Source organism: Corythoichthys intestinalis, chromosome 17 (assembly GCF_030265065.1).
Source record: "Corythoichthys intestinalis isolate RoL2023-P3 chromosome 17, ASM3026506v1, whole genome shotgun sequence".
Lineage (NCBI taxonomy): Eukaryota > Metazoa > Chordata > Actinopteri > Syngnathiformes > Syngnathidae > Corythoichthys > Corythoichthys intestinalis.
In genome coordinates this window covers 9,392,303-9,406,794 of record NC_080411.1, presented here as the reverse complement: position 1 = coordinate 9,406,794, position 14,492 = coordinate 9,392,303, and the positions used below count along the sequence as shown (strand labels likewise).

Below are 14,492 nucleotides of genomic sequence, written 5' to 3'. Positions count from 1 at the left end.
AATGTCAGACAATATCCATAGTATAAATGTTATGACAACATTTTACAATTATTTAGGCTATACTCTGCACAGCAGGGGCAATTGCCCACATAACCATATGTGGGACTAAAAGTACACCCAAACCAATGTCGATATTATCCGATACCATTTTAGAATTATTTTATGCGATAATATCGGACAACTCTTGTCTCAATCAATCAATTAGGCAAAACACTTCCGCTTTTGTCCACCATCGTCGCTAAAATAAACCAAAACTGAAAAGTTACCAAGTGTTACTTTAACAGCTGAAAATCAAAATGTATTCCTTCTAGGGCTGTCAAACGATTAAAATTTTTAATTGAGTTAATTACAGCTTAAAAATTAATTAATCGTAATTAATCACAATTCAAACCATCTATAAAATATGCCATATTTTTCTGTAAATTATTGTTGGAATGAAAAGATAAGACACAAGACGGATATATACTGTACATTCAAGATACTGTACATAAGTTCTGTATTTGTTTATTATAACCTCATCAAGATGGCATTAATATTATTAAGTCTGATAACGCGATCCATGGATAGAAAGACTTGTAGTTATTAAAAGATAAATGTTAGTACAAGTTATAGAAATTTTGTATTAAAACCCCTCTTAATGTTTTCGTTTTATTAAAATTAAAATTTATTAAACTAGTAGCTCGCCATTGTTGATGTCAATAATTACACCATGCTCACTCCCCAAACCCATAAAATCATTTGGACACCAAAAAACAAGTAACAAGCGGACATTACACTGCTGTCATTTTAATCTGTTTGAGCGGTCCATGTGCGTTAATTGTGTCAAATATTTTAACGTGATTAATCGCCCGTTAATGCGATAATTCTGACAGCCCTAATTCCTTCCTATTCTAATTTTTGGCGATCTGATTTAAAGCCGTAAAATGCATTATTTAGTTCATTTAAGAACATCAACAATGTGTGTAAAAAAATTACAGATAAAGCATCTTGGGGCTCATGTCACTAAACAATAAATCCAATATTTTCCATAATTTTATATATGGTCTGTTTTCTTGATTTTTATTGCATTCACTTAAAAAGAAAAGCATCAAATTTCTTCGTGTTAAACACACCAGATGAATCAATAAAATAACATGAGCCAATAATCCTATAAAGCCATGTTTTTGTAGAATAAAATATTTTATTAGATGTATCACAAATGTGTCCATAGATCCAGTCTACAGGCTTTCAACATCTACTGTATTGTCTTATTTTGTACAAAATAATCTTCAATAACTTCACAGCAAGTTTATATCTTTGGCATGAAAACTTTAAGAGGTTCATTCTCATGCACTTTGTCGAGAAAGCCCAAATTGAAGTAAGGAAAGAGTGTTTCGCTAAAAATCTCCCGGAAGGTGTAAAGGTGTGTCATGGTTTCTGCGTTGTAAAAGGACACCAAACCTCTCTTGTAGTCCAGGTACACCCCAATCCTGGCCAGTGGCTCCTCCAGGGACAGAACAGTCGGTGGGGACGTACCCGCCATGTACTGTATACCATACGAGAGCGAGAGTGTCCAAAAGCCGTTAGCAGGAAGCGCTTTGATGACGCCCTTTCTGGGCACCGACTCCCGGGCCACACCCACGGTCCACACGGTGCTGCTGTAAACCTCAATCTCCCAGTAATGGCGCCCGTGGGTGAAACTCTGGCTCCCGAGCAGTGACAGGGCCGCGTTGAACCTGTATGGGTTGTCCTCCACGGCGTGGTTAAACGTCTGGTAGCGAACGCAGGTCAGTGATGAGGTAAGACTGAGCCAAGGGTTGGCTGTGCTGGAATTAAATGTGATGGCCGCAGGCACTGAAAATAAATGAAAGCTCTAAATTGTCCATACATGTCAATGTAAATGTAAAAATACTGGCAGCTGTGGTTGTCAGAATTGCACCGTTCAAAAATTTTTGTCAAATTAACAATAACCACTGTAATCCAAATTAAATTTTAGCTTTTTTAACAACGGACGGCTTTAAAAAGTTAAGATCCCTTTCGGAGTAGTCTTCACTAGCTCAGCAGTTAGCACGCTTGACTGCCAAGATGACGTGAAATACATTCAGTGAGAGTGCTTATCAAGTTCAACTGGCAACTGGGTTAAATTTTGGGGTGAGGTCAAAGGTCGCAGAGGGCCATGAAATTTGAGAACATATTAAGGGGTTAGAGACATCGAATCAATTAAAACTCTGATGATGGCTGAAATTGAGTGATAGTGTTTCACTGCCTTTTAGACTGGCAGCAATCATTCAATCACTGCCAGTCTATTTAAATTTAGCGTAATGAGGTCAAAGGTCACAAAAGAAAAATCTTGATGATTCAAGACCAAATAAAGGAACTATTATCAAACTTGCTAGCTGTTTGTAATATCAAAGGAAGAGGTGATTCAATTCTGAGGTAATGAGGTAAAAGGTTCCAATCAGAGTTGTCCAAAAATGACTTTTTAATCAATGTCCTGATATTATCCAACTCCCAAAATCCGATACCGATATACAGTGATCCCTTGTTTTTCGCAGTTAACGGGTACCAGAACTTGCCGCGATAGGTGAAAGATTGTATCTCTTTCCAATGTTACTTTGCATACTGTATAAGGCAAGTTTTTTCACTTTTTTCCTCTAAGTATAATTTTAAAAAAATATATAAATACCGTATTGGCCTGAATATAAGACATTGTTTTTTGCATTGAAATAAGACTGAAAAAGAGGGTGTCGTCTTATATTCGCGGTCTAGACATTATACCCAATCACGACGCTAGATTGCGCCAGATATCATCGAAGCGATGTTCTGTCATGACAGATCTCGGCTACTCTCAAGTTTAACCAGTTTGCATTATTTAATTTATTTTATTGCAATGTTTTTCCTTATTCAGATTTGTTTCAAGACGACAGTTACAGTAAGACTTCACTTTGATGGTTAATGCAGTTATTGCAATTTTGTTGTTTTATCACAATAGATTGGTTTATTTACATTTCAAAAACCAGAAGCCATTTATTTAAAATGTGATTGCACTTTAGTTTACATATTTGAATGATCAGATATTAAGATTTGAATGAGGCAAAATAACATGCTTTTTCTCTCAAATATATTGTTACAATCATTTGTTTCGGATGTACTGTAATTATGTTCTGTATAAATATTAATTTGGTGCACAAAGTCTTTTTTTCAAACTTCAGTCTTGAAAAGGAGGGGGTCGTCTTATAATCAGGGCCGTCTTATATTCGGGCCAATACGGCAAGTGGGGAGAGCAAGTATTTGATACACAAGCAAAATTGTAAAAAAAGTGTAAACAAAAGCAATTTTGCATTTTTCTACATACAATCTCAATTTATTCAGGTTGAATTCTGCCACTGTGTAAAGATAGAAAATCTAACATGGCGGCCATCACAAAACAAAGAGCTTTTTAAGTTGAAAATTCATGCAAATAAATGCTTAAATCGCAGAAATTAGGAATGTGAAACAGTCTAGATTCCTGGTTAAAAGCAAAAAAAAAAAAAAAAAACGGGCAGTTATCATTCATTTTACGTAAATATTTCAAGCCAAAGTTACGGTATTGTACAATCCAACATGGCGGCCGTTACGAAACAGAACTTTTTAAGTTAATCTCTTGCAAATAAATGCTTAAATTGCGGAATTTCTATAGATATGAACGTAAAACAGTCTAGATTCTTGGTTAAAAGCAAAAAAAAACAAAAAACGGGCAGTTATCGTTCATTTTACGTAAATAGTTCAAGCATAAGTTAAGGTATTGTTTAATCCAACATGGCGGCAGTCACGAACCAGAGCTTTTTAAGTTGAAAATTCATGCAAATAAATGCTTAAAATCGCAGAATTTCTATAGATAGGAACATAAAACAGTCTAGATTCCTGGTTAAAAGCAAAAAAAAAAACGGACAGTTATCATTCATTTTACGTGAATATTTCAAGCTAAACTTTGGCTAATTTTTCCCTTCATTTCATTGTATTCACAATGTTTCAAAGTGCATGCATGGTGCGAAAAATATAATAATTACCTCGAATCCTTGACCAAGTCATTCAAGAGACACTCCTGCTTGCTTACGTGCATTAAAACTGTCGTCCTATTTCCACCTAAATCCGGTGTTAGAACGCAGTGTGTTTGCGTTTATCAAAGTGAAATGTGAAAGACACCTCAACGCTCTATGGGTCGGCCCCCTAAGGCATGGCCCAAAGTCAGTGGGAGTCGTCTTGTCAACTGATGTTGAAGTCTATGATTTGAAGCTAGAAAAAATCAACACAAATCTCTACCTAAGCACTGTACTGTTTTCACGTGTATTTTCTCGTTTTTTTTTAACGGTAAAATTCTGAAAGCTGCCAGTATTTCACCACAAATTTTTATAACAGTGTAAATGTTTTCTGCGATTAAATGGCAACCAGCACCATGCTGCTTGCATGGTTAGTGTTGTTTTCTATGGTGCTTAAAGTGTTTTGTGACGCCGTTAGGAGTCACTATAGTACCTGGGTAAATACTGCTTTTCATGGATTTCCACACTCTGTACTGCAGGGGCCCCGCGAATCGTCCTTCACACAGACTGGGAGGTGTAAAAACTGGCTTTTCGAACTTTAGCGACGGTCTGCCAACAAAACCAAACAGACGCAATGAAAACAAATTCCCTGGCAGGAGAAGCAAGCGTTTTCTCCCACTCACCTCTGCAGTGAAACTTTGATACTCTGAAACGGGAGAAAGATTGGAGAACGATGATTAGTTTTATTGTATCGGAAAACAAGAAAAGGCTTTTTCCACATTACATCAACGTCTGCGCTCACGTACTTAATCCCACCCAGCGGGAGCTCCCAACGGCTATGGGGAAAGTCCCGCGGCTGGCCAGAGACTGGCTCGGCTAAACTTCTTATCCTCCTGATCAACAAGTGAGCTCACTGGTTTACATCCTGTCCAGCAGAGACTCTTTTGTTATCGGGAAGCGACTACTTGACCCTTGAAACGGAGTGTTTGGCTTCCTTCAGACCGTGCGCAGACTTGACAGGAAAGGCAAAACAGTCCCACCCAGCTCAGTTCGGTTTACTGTTCTAACATCTACTCCGCTTTGAAATGAAGACCTCAGCATTTTCCCTTCATAAGCACTTCAAGAGCTGACTCAATGCAAACTACTCGACCGGGGAATTCCGTTTGACTTACCCGCAGGAGAATGAATGGGTCGTGCTCCCTCAGCTTGTCTTCTATCTCTTGAAGTGCTCTCTGCAGACGCGAGATCTCCACGCACAGAAGGGCCTTGTGCTCATCTAGGCGGATCAACTCGCGGCGTTCCTCCGTCTTTAGCTTCACCTGCAGCATTTTCTCCTCCTGGTAGAGGAACTGGTGCAGATCGCTGAACTGCGCCTCGATGCGCTGCTTGAGGTCTGCCGTATGCTCCTGGGAAGTGGGATGTCACATACAGTGCCTTGCAAAAGTATTCGGCCCCCTTGAATCTTGCAACCTTTTGCCACATTTCAGGCTTCAAACATAAAGATATGAAATTTAATTTTTTTTGTCAAGAATCAACAACAAGTGGGACACAATCGTGAAGTGGAACAACATTTATTGGATAATTTAAACTTTTTTAACAAATAAAAAACTGAAAAGTGGGGCGTGCAATATTATTCGGCCCCTTTACTTTCAGTGCAGCAAACTCACTCCAGAAGTTCAGTGAGGATCTCTGAATGATCCAATGTTGTCCTAAATGACCGATGATGATAAATAGAATCCACCTGTGTGTAATCAAGTCTCCGAAGAAATGCACCTGCTCTGTGATAGTCTCAGGGCTCTGTTTAAAGTGCAGAGAGCATTATGAAAACCAAGGAACACACCAGGCAGGTCCGAGATACTGCTGTGGAGAAGTTTAAAGCTGGATTTGGATACAAAAAGATTTCCCAAGCTTTAAACATCTCAAGGAGCACTGTGCAAGCCATCATATTGAAATGGAAGGAGCATCAGACCACTGCAAATCTACCAAGACCCGGCCGTCCTTCCAAATTTTCTTCTCAAACAAGGAGAAAACTGATCAGAGATGCAGCCAAGAGGCCCATGATCACTCTGGATGAACTGCAGAGATCTACAGCTGAGGTGGGAGAGTCTGTCCATAGGACAACAATCAGTCCTACACTGCACAAATCTGGCCTTTATGGAAGAGTGGCAAGAAGAAAGCCATTTCTCAAAGATATTCATAAAAAGTCTCGTTTAAAGTTTGCCACAAGCCACCTGGGAGACACACCAAACATGTGGAAGAAGGTGCTCTGGTCAGATGAAACCAAAATGGAACTTTTTGGCCACAATGCAAAACGATATGTTTGGCGTAAAAGCAACACAGCTCATCACCCTGAACACACCATCCCCACTGTCAAACATGGTGGTGGCAGCATCATGGTTTGGGCCTGCTTTTCTTCAGCAGGGACAGGGAAGATGGTTAAAATTGACGGGAAGATAGATGCAGCCAAATACACGAACATTCTGGAAGAAATCCTGTTGGTATCTGCACAAGACCTGAGACTGGGACGGAGATTTATCTTCCAACAGGACAATGATCCAAAACATAAAGCCAAATCTACAATGGAATGGTTCAAAAATAAACGGATCCAGGTGTTAGAATGGCCAAGTCAAAGTCCAGACCTGAATCCAATCGAGAATCTGTGGAAAGAGCTGAAGACTGCTGTTCACAAACTCTCCATCCAACCTCACTGAGCTCGAGCTGTTTTGCAAAGAAGAATGGGCAAGAATGTCAGTCTCTCGATGTGCAAAACTGATAGAAACATACCCCAAGCGACTTGCAGCTGTAATTGGAGCAAAAGGTGGCGCTACAAAGTATTAACGCAAGGGGGCCGAATAATATTGCACGCCCCACTTTTCAGTTTTTTATTTGTTAAAAAAGTTTAAATTATCCAATAAATTTTGTTCCACTCCACGATTGTGTCCCACTTGTTGTTGATTCTTGACAAAAAAATTAAAATTTTATATCTTTGTTTGAAGCCTGAAATGTGGCGAAAGGTTGCAAGGTTCAAGGGGGCCGAATACTTTTGCAAGGCACTGTATATTAAATGCATCTTACCAGATAAAAAATGACTACTACATAATCTGTGGTAATAGTTTGGAGCCCAGTTTTCTCGTCAAATTGCAGCAGTCCATCTCGCTCTCTGAATACGGTAGAACTTCAAGTCTCTCCGTCTATCTTCTCTGTAATTGCAACCGACCGCCACACACGCCTTCACCATTTTGATTATTAATGTTAACGAGCAGAAAAACACGCCATAATAGGAGGAATTTACGTAGCGGTAATGCATCAACACGACGAGTTGACGGACAATATGGCGTGGGGGCGTGGTTGTGACATCATGTGAGTAGGGTCCATACGCAGAATATGCAGCTGCTTAGGGCCCCTGACCACTAGGGGGCCCCCAATCTGGGAATTGTTGAATTTATATTGTATTTTGTTTAATACAGTTTGCTTTATTTGACTTTTGTCAGTTTTGATACTTGATTACAAGCTTAAAAAATAAAAGTTCTTCTTTAATTTTGTTCTTTTCCTCTTTTAGAAAAAGGTTTGGCGCTATCTACTGTAAGTACTGACAATTATTTGGGGTGAGAAGTTTGAAGAATGCAGTGCAACAAAATCTGATTAATATACAAAATATGGACGCATGGGTTGGATTGCATGTATGGGTTTCACAGTACACTGTGATGTAATAGTGGGCCAAAAATATGGGCCCCTTGGCATTATTTTGCTTAGGGCCCCCAAATGGCCTGGGCAGGCCCTGCTTCCACCTAAATAATTAACTAATCTCACCTTGAGATTTTTGACTTCTTCCTCAGCTTCCCTGTCACACTGCATCGCAGTGTTGAGCTCAGCTTTGAGGGAATCCATGGAGCTGTTAAGAGACGCCTGAATGGAGAAACAAGAATAACCATTGTCACTTGCACCACATGACCAAAAAATACATGGGTATTTTCTTCCAATGCAATAACCCAGGTGTGTATGAATTTACTTTCTCTTTCAGGGAAACACAGACAGAAAGATTTGTAGTCCTTAAAAGATAAATGTTAGTCTGAGGCAGTGCCTCTCAATTATGTTCTGTTATGCCCACCAGGAAGATGTAAATATTCCGCGCCCCCCCCCCCCCCCCTCCAACTCTCTGCCGCCACTGTAAGTATATACTATAGTATCATTTCTATATAAAATTCTTATAAGTACATCTCTGCATAACATTGTGAAAAAAGTAATATACAGTTATGGTCAAAAGTTTACATACACTTGTGAAGAACATAATGTCATGGCTCTCTTGAGTTTCCAGTTATTTCTACAACTCTGATTTTTCTCTGATAGTGATTGGAACAGATACTTCTTTGTCACAAAAAACATTCATGAAGTTTGGTTCTTTTATGACTTTATTATGGGTGAACAGAAAAAAGTGATCAAATCTGCTGGGTCAAAAATATGCCTGTACATACAGCAGCGCTAATATTTGGTAACATGTCCCTTGGCCATTTTCACTTCAATTAGGCGCTTTTGGTAGCCATCCACAAGCTTCTGGTTGAATCTTTGACCACTCCTCTTGACAGAACTGGTGCAGTTCAGTTAAATTTGATGGCTTTCTGACATAGACTTGTTTCTTCAGCATTGTCCACAAGTTCTCAATGGGACTTAGGGAAGGCCATTCGAAAACCTTAATTCTAGCCTGATTTAGCCATTCCATTACCACTTTTGATGTGTGTTTGGGGTCATTGTCCTGTTGGAACACCCAACTGCGCGCCCAAGACCCAATCTTCGGGCTGATGACATTAGGTTATCTCGAAGAATTTGAAGGTAATCCTCATTCTTCATTATCCCATTTACTTTCTGTAAAGCACCAGTTCCATTGGCAGCAAAACAGCCCCACAGCATAATACTACCACCACCGTGCTTGACGGTAGGCATGGTGTACTTGGCGTTAAAGGCCTCACCTTTTCTCCTCCAAACATATTGCTGGGCATTGTGGCCAAACAGCTCGATTTTTGTTTTATCTGACCACAGAACTTTCCTCCAGAAGGTCTTATCTTTGTCCATGTGATCAGCAGCAAACTTCAGTCGAGCCTTAAGGTGCCCCTTTTGGAGCAAGGGCTTCCTTCTTGCACGGCAGCCTCTCAGTCCATGGAGATGCAAAACACGCTTGACTGTGGACACTGACACCTGTGTTCCAGCAGCTTCTAATTCTTGGCAGATCTACTTTTTGGTGATTCTCGATTGAATCTTCACCCTCCTGACCAATTTTCTCTCAGCAGCAGGTAATAGCTTGCGTTTTCTTCCATGCATTAAGAAAAAAAATGAATAAAACTCGGACGAATATATACATTCAACATACAGAACATAAGTACTGTATTTGTTTATTATGACAATAAATCCTCAAGATGGCATTTACATTATTAACATTCTTTCTGTGAGAGGGATCCACGGATAGAAAGACTTGTGTCTTTGTATATTGTGACTAAATATTGCCATCTAGTGTATTTGTTGAGCTTTCAGTAAATGATACTGTAGCCATGCCCAAATGCATGATGGGAAGTGGAACCATGACTGTGCGTAGTGCTACCAATTGATATATCTTCTCTGCGTTAGGAAATAATATAGGTGTTAAGAAAAAGATTAATTGCTACCTTGCTTCCCCACATTGCTTCCCATGATATTTCTAATCGTAGGGAGAGGGATTGGAAGGTCTTAGCCAATTAAAAACAGGCCCCAAAGGCTGCCAAAATTCCCTCTATTCATTATACGCTGCCTTTTATCTCTCTATATAGGTAAAACAGCGCCATTACAGATTGAGCGCGACAATGCGTGAGTAGGTCGTGCAACGCATGCATTAATTGCGTTAAATATTTTATCGTGATACATTATTAAAAAAAATTAATTACCGCCGTTATCGGGATAAATTTGATAACCCTACCTTAAGCCTAAACTAAACACTCTTGATGAGTAACATATGTCTGTAACGTTAAATACAATTAGAAAACGATTTAATTAAAAAAAATATATATATATATATATATATATTTTTTTTTTTTTTAAAAAGCATGGCCGATATTTTTTTGCCGATTCCGATACTTTGAAAATGACGATCGATCGGGACATCTCTAATCCTCGCCATATATTGCAAACATTTTCTGGGTTTTACTCACGAGATTTGTCATGCCATCTCGATGTGTAGCGATGAATTGCTCACAGGAAGACTCGATACTCTGAGTGGTCCAAAAAAACTTCTCCTGCAAAGGTTTGGACCGTGGTTTTTTATTTATTTATTTTTTTATGTAATTTATGCCCCTGTCAGTGCTTCAGCCTCCTCAAGTTTGGCTCTCACGTCTGGGATCTCCTGACGACACAGGCATACTCTTTGAAGGGTAATTACTTGAAGGTTTACAGCAACACCTGGAAAATGGTCATTTATCATTTATTTAGCCACATTTGGGCTAGCTTTACCATATTTAGATCGGTAGGAGCTGTCCCATTACCTAATATCCAGTTTTAGCTATGTGGAGAGCATGGAAAATATATACAACCATGCATTCTCTCAAATAGAAAAATCACGATGCTGGATTTAGGCTTACCAGTCACTCTCCCGTTCGTGAAGTGTCGAGCTGTCAATTAGCGTAATGACGACATCTGCTGTGTCAAGTAAATCGTCGTCATCTGATGCCTCAGGTTCAAACGTACGGATTAATTGTAGATCATCTTTCCTGGGAGCCTTTGCCATCGGTAGCGTCACGAAAGAGCGATCCTGAATGGTTACCTTTGGTGGAAATATCACTGATATAGTCGTTGCTGCTATGCTAGCTGTGGATACTAGTCTTCTGTTGCGTCGGGGAATTTACGTCACACTTCCAGGTTTGGGAAGGGACATTTAACGGAGTGTAAAAAAACTAAAAAAACGCAAATTATCCTTGCAATTACGTGTTCATAATGTCATGGTTGTTTTGACGAACTCGTCCAAAGTTTATATTCCGGAAATCCGGAAAGCTCTTCAGTTGCCCTTAAATGTTTTTGGTGAGAATTTTGATGAACGCCAGATTTTCAGTTTTGGTTTATGTTGTAAACATTATAAATTCTCCTAGAGCATGTTTTCGTGTAGTAGGATGCAGTTTCATCAAGAGAAAGCATGTGGACAACATACAAATCCACACACATGGAATCTCAGAACTTTGGAACTCACCCTGTACTTGAGCTCTGCATCTTCCACACACACCATGGTGTGGCTCCTGTGCTCTTGGGAGATTCCGCACACCAGACACACAAGCTCCTGATCTTCCTCGCAGTAGAGCTTCAGCTCCTCCCGGTGCCGGCTACAGCGCGGTGCAGGAGGGGGTGCCTTCTCTGCCGTGTCCACCAGCCTGTTTCTCCCGACGCTCTCCTCTAATCCTTGACAGTAGCTCTCGACGATGTTAGCCACGATACGGTTGGGCCTATAGCTCTCCCCGGCGAACACTTTCCTGCATTGGGGACAGGAGCCCGAGACCCCTTGGCTGTGGCTCCTCGGCCCAGTCCAGTATCCCTCAATGCATCCCTGGCAGAAGGTGTGATCGCAAGGCAGAGATACAGGCTGCTTGAAGAGGTCAAGGCAGATGGAGCAAGTCAGGTCCCTGCTGATTCTGTGCGCAGAGCTTTTGGTCACAGGAGTGATGACAGGAGGCTGGCGCAACTTCTCCATGCCTGTAGGCACGGCAAAGTCTCCTTCCTTGCCTTTCCAGCTCTTCTTCTCTGGCTTGGCCCCTTGATTGAGTTTCTCCACATTCTGTAGATAAACCGATTGGATTTTCTTGACTTCTTTCTGGTTCTTACTCATGTCTGCCGTCTTTCTGCGAGCGCGCAAGCTGCCGGACCTCTTCTGTCTGGGGCCTCCTTCCTGTTGACCAGAGAAGTGTAGAAGGAGGGGGTGGAAGGGGAGCGGCGACAGCCTCTCACATCCTCAGATAGTGGAAGGGAATCTCCTCCCCACTTCCCGCCTCCGCTCTCCAGACAGTCGCAACACATCTCGGGCAGGAAACAGTACTTGTGTTTGTTTTAACCGCGTCTGGGCAGCCACTGCGACAAAGACTCACGCCACAACCCTCTTAATCTGCAGTAGAAAAATGTAAATCCACTTCATGTGCCTCTGAATAGTTGAAACATTGAACAATCCTGTGAGATTATCATCTCTTTCTGCACTAGACAGCAACAAGTAGCAACAGGTCCTCACAGCTGCGTGGACATTTTATGTCCCTTATTGTCTGCTTTTATCACATACCTTATTTTCCGGACTAAAAGTCACCCCTGAGTATGAATTGAATCTCACAAGCCAAAAATGCACAGGAAGATGAAAAAAAAACTTACAATGGGGCAAATAAGTATTTAGTCAACCACTAATTGTGCAAGTTCTCCCACTTGAAAATATTAGAGAGGCCTGTAAATGTCAACATGGGTAAACCTCAACTATGAGAGACAAAATGTGGGAGGAAAAAAACAGAAAATCACATTGTTTGATTTTTAAAGAATTTATTTGCAAATCATGGTGGAAAATAAGTATTTGGTCAATACCCAAAGTTCATCTCAATACTTTGTTATGTACCCTTTGTTGGCAATAACGGAGGCCAAACCTTTTCTGTAACTCTTCACAAGCTTTTTACACACTGTTGCTGGTATTTCAGACCCATTCCTCCATGCAGATCTCCTCTAGAGCAGTGATGTTTTGGGACTGTCGTTGGGCAACACTGACTTTCAACTCCCTCCACAGATTTTCTATGGGGTTGAGATCTGGAGACTGGCTAGGCCACTCCAGGACCTTGAAATGCTTCTTACGAAACCACTCCTTTGTTGCCCTGGCTATGTGTTTGGGATCATTGTCATGCTGAAAGACACAGCCACGTCTCATCTTCAATGCCCTACTGATGGAAGGAGATTTTCACTCAAAATCTCTCGATGCGTGGCCCCATTGATTCTTTCCTTTATACAGATCAGTCGTCCTGGTCCCTTTGCAGAAAAATAGCCCCAAAGCATGATGTTTCCACCCCCATGCTTCACAGTGGGTATAGTGCAATTCAGTATTCTTTTTCTTCCAAACACGAGAACCTGTGTTTCTACCAAAACGTTCTATTTTGGTTTCATCTGACCATAACACATTCTCCCAGTCCTCTTCTGGATCATCCAAATGCTCTCTAGCGGACCGCAGACGGGCCTGGACGTGTACTGGCTTCAGCAGGGGGACACGTCTGGCAGTGCAGGATTTGAGTCCCTGGCGACGTATTGTGTTACTGATAGTAGCCTTTGTTACTGTGGTCCCTGCTCTCTGTAGGTTATTCACTAGGTCCCCCCGTGTGGTTCTAGGATTTTTGCTCACAGTTCTTGTTATTATTTTGACGCCACGGGGTGAGGAGGGAGTTGAAAGTCCGTGTTGCCCAACGACAGCCCCAAAACATCATTGCTCTAGAGGAGATCTGCACGGAGGAATGGGCCAAAATACCAGCAAGAGTGTGTGAAAAGCTTGTGAAGAGTTACAGAAAATGTTTGGCCTCCGTTATTGCCAACAAAGGGTACATAGCAAAGTATTGAGATGAACTTTTGGTATTGACCAAATACTTATTTTCCACCATGATTTACAAATAAATTCTTTAAAAATCAAACAATGTGATTTTCTGTTGGGTTTTTTTCTACATTCTGTCTCTCCTGGTTGAGGTTTGCCCATGTTGACAATTATAGGCCTCTCTAATATTTTCAGGTGGGAGAACTTACACAATTAGTGGTTGACTAAATACTTATTTGCCCCACTGTAACTGAACTCATTATACAATACAATACAATACTGAAAGTTGATGGGGACAATTCGAGGATCCTGAAAAGTTGGTAGTGTTTTGTCCCTACCATTCCAATGCAAATCTAGGCCCTTGTGGGCCACAGTTTTCCAGAATGTGGCAGCAGTTTGAACTGTCAAGTCTCCCAAATCGGAATTCATGCAGCAATTACGTCAGCAAAGAAAAAGAGCGGCATGCAAGACAGCAGCGATGTAGCTGTTGATTAGCGTTAGCGCCTAGCTTGAACTCTGCTTTTAGTCCCCAGAAGACGGGCTTGACCACAGTATTAAAAAAATACAATTAAGAAAAGCATTAGCCTGGTAATGCTCAGTTTCTTACTGTGCGCCAGATCAAAAAAATCGGAATTGTGCATTAAGACCGGCAGTATGAACCTAGCCTTAGTCGCAAGTCCAGCCAAATTTTCGAATACAAAGTGTGAATTATGCCCAGTCCAGTTTTTTTTTTTTTTTTTTTTAATAATATACAATGGTAGGGCTTGGAACATCTGTGTAGCAAACATCTTTCAGCACTCTGTTTTTACTGACACATAATGACAGGCCACTGGAGGAAAACTGGCAGTCAGCATGTGTTTGTGAGAAGTAGATCAGTTCCCATCCTGTCCTCATGCGTGGGAGTATTGAAGGGCGGTAACAATATTGTTTACTGGGAGCCAAGTGGTCAT

The 14,492-nt window shown here is 40.9% G+C and overlaps 1 protein-coding gene across 1 annotated transcript; it reads right to left on the bottom strand.

The window, feature by feature from the left end:
• Positions 1–1,199: 1,199 nt before the first annotated feature.
• On the bottom strand, positions 1,200–12,046 carry trim69 (tripartite motif containing 69). The gene is made up of 6 exons (XM_057819206.1): positions 11,200–12,046; positions 7,809–7,904; positions 5,171–5,404; positions 4,682–4,704; positions 4,492–4,607; positions 1,200–1,833 (listed from the first exon to the last, which is right to left on the bottom strand). Exons 1-6 carry the CDS (start codon positions 11,827–11,829, stop codon positions 1,289–1,291), a joined length of 1,644 nt encoding a protein of 547 aa, XP_057675189.1. The 5' UTR covers positions 11,830–12,046; the 3' UTR covers positions 1,200–1,288.
• Between the last annotated feature and the right edge of the window lie 2,446 nt (positions 12,047–14,492).